Here is a 9,182-nt window from a genome sequence, read left to right on the forward strand (position 1 = left end):
TAACCGGTAATAACGCCCGTCACTTTTGATCATTCGACGTTGGATCCCGATTGTTACGCGGGATAAAACTTTTACAAGCAAACTTTTACGAGCAACTTTTCTCTCCTGTATCGATTCGAATATGGAATATTCGATATTCGAAATTTTCATTCTTGATGGTATTGAATGGACGACAGGCTATGAAAAACATGATCCTGTATCTCTCGCATCAATGCCTGTCGATGTTCTTTCCAAACTTGGGTAAATTTCAATTGAAATTGAAATAAGGAACAATTTGTTGGAAATAATTTATCGGTAACGATTATTTTCGTACGAATTATTTCATTATTTTTTGATTTTGAAACTTGACAGAAGAAAATAATTGTTAAAAATATAATCGCGAAGAGAGATTGTTTTTACTTTTTCTTTTAAACATATTTATTAAATGACGTTATTTCAATATCAGAAAATATTTGAAATATGCAATTATATTGTCGCCTCATACGATAATCGGATCCCAATAATAATGAAAGAAATGAAAAAGTTTTATCGTGAGAATAATCATTCGACTTTTTTTAAAACGCTTTATCGCGTTATATAGGCAAAAATAATAAAAAGAAAATTGGTTCGTTTAAAATAACCGCTTCGTGAATGTTAATTTTAAGCCATATAATAATAAACTGTCGACTGCGCTAATTCATAATAATTATCTCAGATATACATCTTAGTAAATTTTATTAGCGCACAACTGCTATTCTCTTTTCTTTTTTTTTTTTTTAATCTACACGTACAACATCGTATCATCGACAACTTTTAAACGTTTAATCAATCTGGTCACGTTGAAGGCAATCGTTTGCGTAATACGTTATAACGTAATTACATTAACATACAATTGTACACAAGGACGGTATGAAAATATATATAATTCTGATCGATTCCGATCTCGTAGAAGCGCTCGGACAGGAAGAAAGATCGAACGTTTTAATATAAAAAAAAAAATATATATGGCGTTGTTTCGCTACGTTGCGAACTCGTTCAAAGCATTCTCGAGGCAGAAAATAGAAAAAGTAACTAGCATGCTTTACAATCTCGCAAGAGAAGCACCGGTTGCCGCAAGAACAGTTATAATTACCGCACTCACCGCAAATGTCGACGTACATGTCTCTGAACAGTTTAGCGTAGTATTCCAGCCACTTTTCGCCTCACGTTTGCCCGCAAATCATACACTCGCATTCTTCTTGCTATTAGCCTTGTTCACATTCGAGTAACACGTTGTTCTCCCCACCGCCATTTGCAAAAACGAATTCAGATCCGGGGTCCCCGCTAATTATTCGCAGATACATCTCGACGAGGTGAGTTTCGAGAATTGCGAGAATTCGAAGAGTCTCACGCGTTTCGAGTTCCAAGAATTTTTTTAAATAATTGATCCGAGAGATTGTTGTGAGAGATTGTGACGAATTTTGGAATTTTGGAAGAAACTGAGAGAATTCGAGTCTAATATTTTTCAAGATCTTTTGCAATAGCTTGAAAAATTGCAACGCCTCTCAAAAACACGTTTGTTTAATCTTTTTGTTTTTTGTTTTGTGAATGCTTTTATCTGAAGTCGTAAATGAGAGTAAATCGCGTCTAACATTTTTTTTTTTTTTTTTGGTAGGAAATCTTTGAAGAAATCTTCGTGAATTTTTCACGTAGTATTTTTAGATATTTTAATATCGAGATTGGAATTGAAAAATTTGTGCAACAACGTGTTTGATTGATATTATTATTGAAAGTATATAAAAAGAAAAATATCATCTTTTTAGAAATCCCGGATATGAATATGTTTATGGAATAAGAATTAATATCGTGCAATAATAATATTCTTTAAGAACAAATTAAAAGTGAATTATATATATATGCAAGATCAAATGAGAATTACTCGAAAACTAAATGAAATATTAATCGAAAATACGTATCGTAATAAATATAAAATATTTAATATTTATACTAGGAATTAATATATTCATGGAACATCTTTGAAGGATCGATTCAAAGCCATAATTTATTATGCTTCCACAAAGACATATTAATAAATCCATAATTTTCATTGTAAAATTTTCTACATAAATAATCATAAAGTAATTGCATCGATCTTGCAAAGATTATTTTACGATCAGTTTGACGATCGCTCGTAGATTGAGAACCACCGTGATAATAATGCAGATATATTGATGAATATAACGAGTGAACGAGTAGAAACTTGTTGAATAATCAATTAGCATATCAATGTGTACTATAAAATTTTTTAACGTCACGATAATTAATGATATATTAAAATTATTCAAAGTAATTATTCAATTACCTATTATATCACGAAGAATTTCATTTAACGAAAGAAAAAAAAACATGAAAAAAACTATTAAATAATTTCGTTACTCATTTTATTAACCTCTAATCATTTCATTCTAACCTATACATCCACGCAATATCGCAAAAACTTGTACCTCATCGCGGAATAGGTTTTGTAAAAGTGATTAACCAACTGTCTATTGTACGGATTTTCAGTTTTGCAAAAAATGTTCCGATTTGTGTTTCTTCACGTTGACTGGTCCAAAACATCTAGTTTCATCCTGTGAAAAAATATGGCATCCAGATCCATATATCACATATTTTCTGTCATATTCGAAAATTGTCTAAAGATGTGGCTTCGTCGCTCGATTCTTTTACGAAGGATAATAGAGTATAATATTAATAATATTAATAATAATATGGATCGAAGAAAGATCGATCAAACGAATACTTGACGAGGAATTATAATTTTCACGTCGATATTCTTTCACTAAATTTTTTTTCCATGGAATTTGCGTATCACTCGTGGAAACCTCCGTTTAAATAATTAACAAACGGCTATTTTTTTCCACGAATGCTCATCGGTTATTACGTATTTATTTGAAATTCAAAATACCGTTGATGTTACGATCTTATCGGATTAAAATTAATTTACGATAAAAATATACACGGGAAAAATCGAACACTTTTTCCAACGATTATATTTTCCAACGAATGCAGCAAAGAGCAACGTTTCTAAATGCCGCGTTCGAAACGAATTTCGTAATCGTTCGGGCAGATCGCAGCTTGTTTGCTTGAAGAATCGCGGAATCAAGCCAATTATATTCGAAATTTTCTCTGCGAGTTTAAACAATTTCAACGCGATTCGAACAATTTTGTCGGGGCATCTTACTGAACTTGTTTAACGGGTCCAACGCGATTACGAGCCTTTTCAGACCGTTCACCCAACAGGAAGGAATTTCCTCAGACCAGTTCTATCGTCCAAGAAATCGTGGAAGAATGTCCCGATACGAAACGTCTCTCTCGATGACGTTGTTTACGCGGCCGTGTAACACGCGCCATCTTTGACGACTCGAAACTTTCGAAGGAAATGGCACGAGCTTCAATTAAACCGAGCAACACGAAGGTGCCTCGTCCACGTTTCTTTTCGCCCCTACGAATCTTCTTCTTGTTTCGTTTGTCCCGATATTTGGATCCGCAAGAACGGATTCCATTATCGCCATCGTAAATTGTATTAGATTGTCCTGAAAATTCATTTCGTTTCCTTCTGAATATTTATGATTTAATTTAATCACGTCGTACTTACATATAGCTTTGTTGATGAAATAATATTATAATTAAAATTTGATATAATTAATTAGGTTTATTCTCAGTCTCGGTTTAACAAGATTAAAATTTGTAATTGATTGTTATTGGTAATGTTCTCGATTGATTTTTAATATCTATATTTGCTAATTTAAATTTTTAATACTAATTACAGGTCAAAATTTAGGCTTATCCCTTTAATATATATAATTGTTTCGAAAAATTTAAAGAGGTTGTAAAATTCTGTATAATTCTGATACATGCATCAAAACGATTATTTTGTGTGTGTATGAATTATGATCTAATAATTAGCGAATTTGCAAATTTTTTTAATATCATCAGTTGATAAATTCTGCGAAAGAGTGTTTAATTGAGCGCACAGTTGTTGAAAAGTTAGAAGAAATATCGATGAAATTATCGTATATGCATATATGTATAAATGCAAATATAACAAGAAGAATTTTTAAAGCGATCAAAGAAAGAAGTGTTTAATTTCTCGAATAGGATTTTTATCGTAATAGTTATTTACAGGAGCGTAATAATACACAGTCACTCTAATCATTGCGACTCTAAAAATAGAGAATAAAACTTAGTAACCTTGAGGAACTTGTCACGCAATTTCGTAAATAAATTGGAGGACGATTAAACAGAAATAATTTGCTGGCTTTAATGGCGATGAGATCATAGAATGGTTTTACAAATAGAAAAATTAAAATGTAAATATAATGCGTGGATTTCTTATCGTTTGCTTATTATCAAGCATTTCAATTTTGATATTTGAATTATTATATATTGTATGCAAGAAATTCAAAAAACAAATTTATATTTTATTTATTAAATATATTTTGACTTGTTCAATTAGATGTTAAAAAAACAAACTTTACATTGCAATTTTACAATGAATGATCCCGGTGTTGAACAATTAAAATTAAAATTACGCAAAGAAATTGTCACTATGTGACTTTCTGTGATTTGAAATTCGTCAAACATTAAAACAAAGATTTTTAACGATTCACTTCACCATTATTATCATGTTTATCATGTTTTTGATTAATTTTTTTTTTCAAGTCAAATTTTTTTTTAAGTCAAAATAATTATTCCACGTGCGATTTTTTTTTTTTATTTGCCCATAGTTAAAAATATATCCATTCTTTCTTTTTCATATCTGTTTGAATAAGAACGAGTAAGTCGCTAATGTAAATTGTATTTAAATAATCTGAGTCATTACGGAATTATAGTATTTTCATGACGCGCAGAAAGAATGTCATAATACGTGAAATACAAAACTTTAATAACATTATGTTTTATACCCGATAACTTTAAACGAGCATCGATTTTAATTTTTAAGATATCTACATAACTAATTATCGAAATATTTATACCGCTCATAATAAATTACAGATTAATTTAGTCAGTAGGAATTTTTTCAACGTTGGATCGTTGAAAGTTTTTTTTAAACGAGTTTGAAACTGCAAATACTTTCGAGGTACGTTCGGTTTAATTGACATTTCAATGCTCGAAAGCAAACCGGTGTGACGGAATAAATTATGAAAATCATTGGTTTTCGGTGCATTCAACGTTACGATTCAACTGGTGAATATTTTATAGAAGGTGTAATGACGGAACTTCGCTTTGATTTTCTGAATCGTGAAATACTTTTATCACAAAATTATTTCTTATTACAATCGTGCGCGAAGTTTTTTTTTCTTGTCAAAAATTCATATTTTTAACGAAACAAATTTAACAAATTTAATGAATAATTTAATGAATATACGAGGTATGTCCTCGTTTAAAGATGATTCGTTTAACTTTATTTACAATTAGCGAATTCATGGAACAAGATGAAATTCGCGTTTCATTTATCGTTCGAAATCCTATTTCAGTTCATCGAAAGTCAATGTTCCACTTACCGAGTTTTCAAACGACAAAAAAGTCTCTGCATTTACACAATACCGTTCACTACATTGTACAATAAATCCTATAATAAATACGAAAAATATGGTAAATGCGTCGAGTTCACGATCATTTTGATTAAAAATTATAAATATTTAAATAAAGGGGATGAAATCATAGATTTTTCATGATTTTCATTTTAATCCATTTAACGATGTAACGATTACGATATTTTAAAAATAAAAAAATATATATATATATCAACTTAAAATAGTCAGTTAATAAAGTCAGTCTTTTAAAACGGAACCTGTAAGGTAACTGTGATAACGTAAAAATTCCTGGAGAGGACATTTTTGCTGACTATACCAATTAGACAGTGAATTATACATTCGCGGCTCTTTCTTCTTGTGGAGAAACTCGCAAAGATTGCAAGCGGCGTGTCGAATGCCGCCATCGATTTTGTAATACCTCTTCCAAGTGAAATATTTATTATACTCCCGCGGATCTTTGATCAGTTTCTTTAAATATTCGGCCAAATCCTTCGGAGAATCGAAGTCGAATGCGTTTATGTAAGATCGTGGTGGGGCAAAGAGACTGTAATTGGCGCCACCGTATACGATTGGGATCACGTTGTACCTGTAAATAAAAGGAAAGCAACACTCTTTGATTATAAATTAAATCTTTTTTTCCGTGTCATAAAATACGCGAAACATTGATAAAAAAAATTGACACAAAATCTATTCCAAACTTAAACAACCAAACATAAAACTTATCGAAATCTTAGAAGTAATATTTTTATATTCAAGAAAACTCAAGTTGAGAATCGAAATCATGTAATCTAAATAAATATTAAAACAATCTTTTTCTTTTTCTCTAATCTAATCTCTCGTATCTAGCAAACATATAGCGAATATGAAAAAAGAAAAAAAGAGTTAGAAAAGAGATAAAACGAGAGGAGAAAGAGAATTAATTTAACGATCACATGTCGGAACAATTGCACACGAATTCGTAGCGCAGATCCGTCAGCCGATTCGAAATCGATCAGCGAGGCGGTTACGAGCTACGTCTAGTAACAATTCTATCATCGAGATCGTCCATTGTTTTACCTGAGGGCATTGTACAGCTTCTCGGTTACGTAATCGTCGCAGAACGAATTCTCGAACGACAGATAGAAAAAATAGTGGGGTTCGACGACCTGCTTGAAGCAGTCCACGCTAGGTGGACAATACATGGTCCCGCATTTCCCGTAAACGTCGATCGGTATGTGCCTCGACAGCTCGTCCACGTACTCCTGCCGACCGCTTTTTGCCCGACAGTTGCTCACGAACCAGATTATCGGCCTCGTCTTCCTTCGAAACATCTTCGATGAAGATGCATCCTCGCGGCTGTGCTGGTTACCTGTGCAGACGAATCGTTGCTTCTATGATTAATTAAGAGATCGTAATTCAAATCGTAATTTAAATTAAAGAGATCGCGATTTAAATGCGTCAAAAACCGATAATTTTAATATCTTATAATTAAATAATTATTCAATTATATTTTATCGACAACGATCGAGAAAATTCTCACGATCTTTCTACAATAATCGTGGATAAACGTCTTAAGATCGATTTACATTCGTATTCGACGCGATACCAATCCTCCTACATTTTTACCGTATTATAAAATCAAGTAATAATATTTATACGTGCGTGACACGTGCTCGTTACACATCTCCCATTAGGACAATTCCCATTGGTGAAACGCAAGGGTGTGTGAATCGCCTTGGCCCGTATCTAATGAATATAAATCGATCTTCATTCGCTTAAGTTGGAAACGTAACCACCTAGGCGGATGGAAAGGACAGTAGTTGTTGGACAAATAAACAGACGTGGAAGACAGGTAATTTGCAACGGTTAATAAAGTCATCGTAGGCACTTTAATTAACACGAGTGATTCAGGGAAGGTTGTTGTGGCGCGTTTACGTAACGCGATTGCGCAAAATAATTGTCGCGAATTTATTCTTCACAGACTTTTCTATCTTTTCTATTCGAGCATGGCACACTCGTCCACTCCTCAGCAGGAATATTCCGCAGCAACGTGTATAATAATACGTAATAACATCAACGTCGATAAAAAATAACCAACAACAAGATTTGCAATTTAATTTTCGTTGATTACGCGATAATTTTTTTTTTAAATGCCGTGGAACGGGAAAAACAAAAAAGGAATTAATACTGATTATTCTTGATCTTATTGGTCTCGATAATTGAAGATTTTGCAGCAGAAAAAAAAAAATAGAATTTATTTTGAACAGTTTTTGAATTATTAACGCGACGATAAATCAATAAATGTTATATATAATATGTATCGTTTATTATTAAAAAAAAAAAAAATTCGCCAAAAATTGAATTGACTAATTAAATATTATACGTGAAAATACGATATGATGCATTTGAAAAGTAATGAAACTGGTTTTACAAAAATATTTACATTTTTCTTCTCTTCTTCTCTAAAATATTTATATTTTATTGAAGTAATTTTCTTGGAAACCTATAAACTGAAACATTATTCTCACTCCACCAGTGTTTCTACTGAAATTGTTTTCATTTACTCGGTTACGATCGTTTTAGATATTTTCTCTGTTTTAAAAATGGCGACTTAAACGTGATGTTTGATTCTAAAAAAGAGGAAAGTCGGGTAAAATTAAATCAAAAAATATGCAATTATAAAAGACTACAAGAATATTACGTTTAATATTCCAAAACTCATTTGCACAAGGTGCAAGATGTATACAAAATGTATCAAAGTGAATCATCATCATGCAGCAAGTCTAAGAATAATCTCGAGTTTGACGCATATTATTATTGTTTCTCAAAGAGATTTTAATTTGTTGTGTATTTTCGTGATACAATTTTTTTTTTTTTTTTTACGAATGATAGTCTTTATAAAAAGGAAATAGGAAATTATTATAGTTACCGTTTTATCTTCGTAACACGTCATTTCGCTATTGCACACTTATAAAATTTGCTATTAACTCGCCTGCGTTATCTCAATCATGAATTTGATAATGTGGAATAGAGATATATGTTTCAAATGGAAAAATATTTGTAAAATGTTATATGTTTGTATAATGATTTGGCGAGAATTGAAAATCAGTTTCATCACTGGATCTATGAATTTTTATTAAAACGAGTTCATATATTCAACACATATATAATATAATAAAAAAAATGTGTCGTGCAATTCAAATATATATATATATATATATTCCAAACTATAATAATATTCATAAAATATTAATTTACATAAAATTTCTATACACATTTATAATGTCATGTAGAAATATTTTTTCCAATGATTTTTTAACAAATTAAAAAAAAAAAAAGCGAACGAATAAAAATCATTCTACAGAACGTCATGCAATACATATATTATTTCAGGATCATATATTTGGACTTTATTCTTTTTATACCCAAACTAGTTTCAGTTTCAATATTTTCCCAATTTTTTCCCGATATTTTATATCGTAACCAGATATATACGATTTACTTATTTTATTCAAAATAAACTTGTTTATAATATTCAATTATCGCAATACAAATAAAATCAAAGGCGTAAAGAAAAATATGTATTTAAAAAAATAATTTCCTCGTTTGTTCTACTCTCTTATTATTTTCTTTTTTTTTTTTTTTTTT

General features: G+C 30.9%; 2 protein-coding genes across 12 annotated transcripts in view; one reads left to right on the top strand and one right to left on the bottom strand.

Moving 5' to 3' along the window:
* Positions 1-9,182, top strand: part of LOC102679904 (lachesin-like) — a 282,869-nt gene that overhangs the window by 174,296 nt on the left and 99,391 nt on the right. The window contains exon 2 of one of the 10 annotated variants that reach the window (XM_031509087.1): positions 6,555-6,557. The exons of the other annotated variants lie outside the window; for them this stretch is intronic. The gene's annotated coding sequence lies outside the window, so the exon portion shown is untranslated. The remainder of the gene's footprint in view (positions 1-6,554; positions 6,558-9,182) is intronic. 10 annotated transcript variants of the gene reach the window in all.
* The window catches only part of LOC102679783 (alpha-(1,3)-fucosyltransferase C-like), a 5,907-nt gene continuing 2,047 nt past the window's right edge, over positions 5,323-9,182 (bottom strand). Inside the window, exons 2-3 of one of the 2 annotated variants that reach the window (XM_031509093.1) lie at positions 6,612-6,903; positions 5,323-6,141 (exon numbers count right to left, since the gene is read on the bottom strand). In XM_031509093.1, coding sequence (XP_031364953.1) covers positions 5,793-6,141; positions 6,612-6,903 — 641 coding nt within the window. In that variant the 3' untranslated portion in view covers positions 5,323-5,792. Of the gene's footprint in view, positions 6,142-6,611; positions 6,907-9,182 lie in introns of both variants that reach the window. The other variant, XM_006612840.2, reaches the window with a different exon arrangement.

Source organism: Apis dorsata, unplaced genomic scaffold (genome assembly GCF_000469605.1).
Source record: "Apis dorsata unplaced genomic scaffold, Apis dorsata 1.3 scaffold_127, whole genome shotgun sequence".
NCBI lineage: Eukaryota > Metazoa > Arthropoda > Insecta > Hymenoptera > Apidae > Apis > Apis dorsata.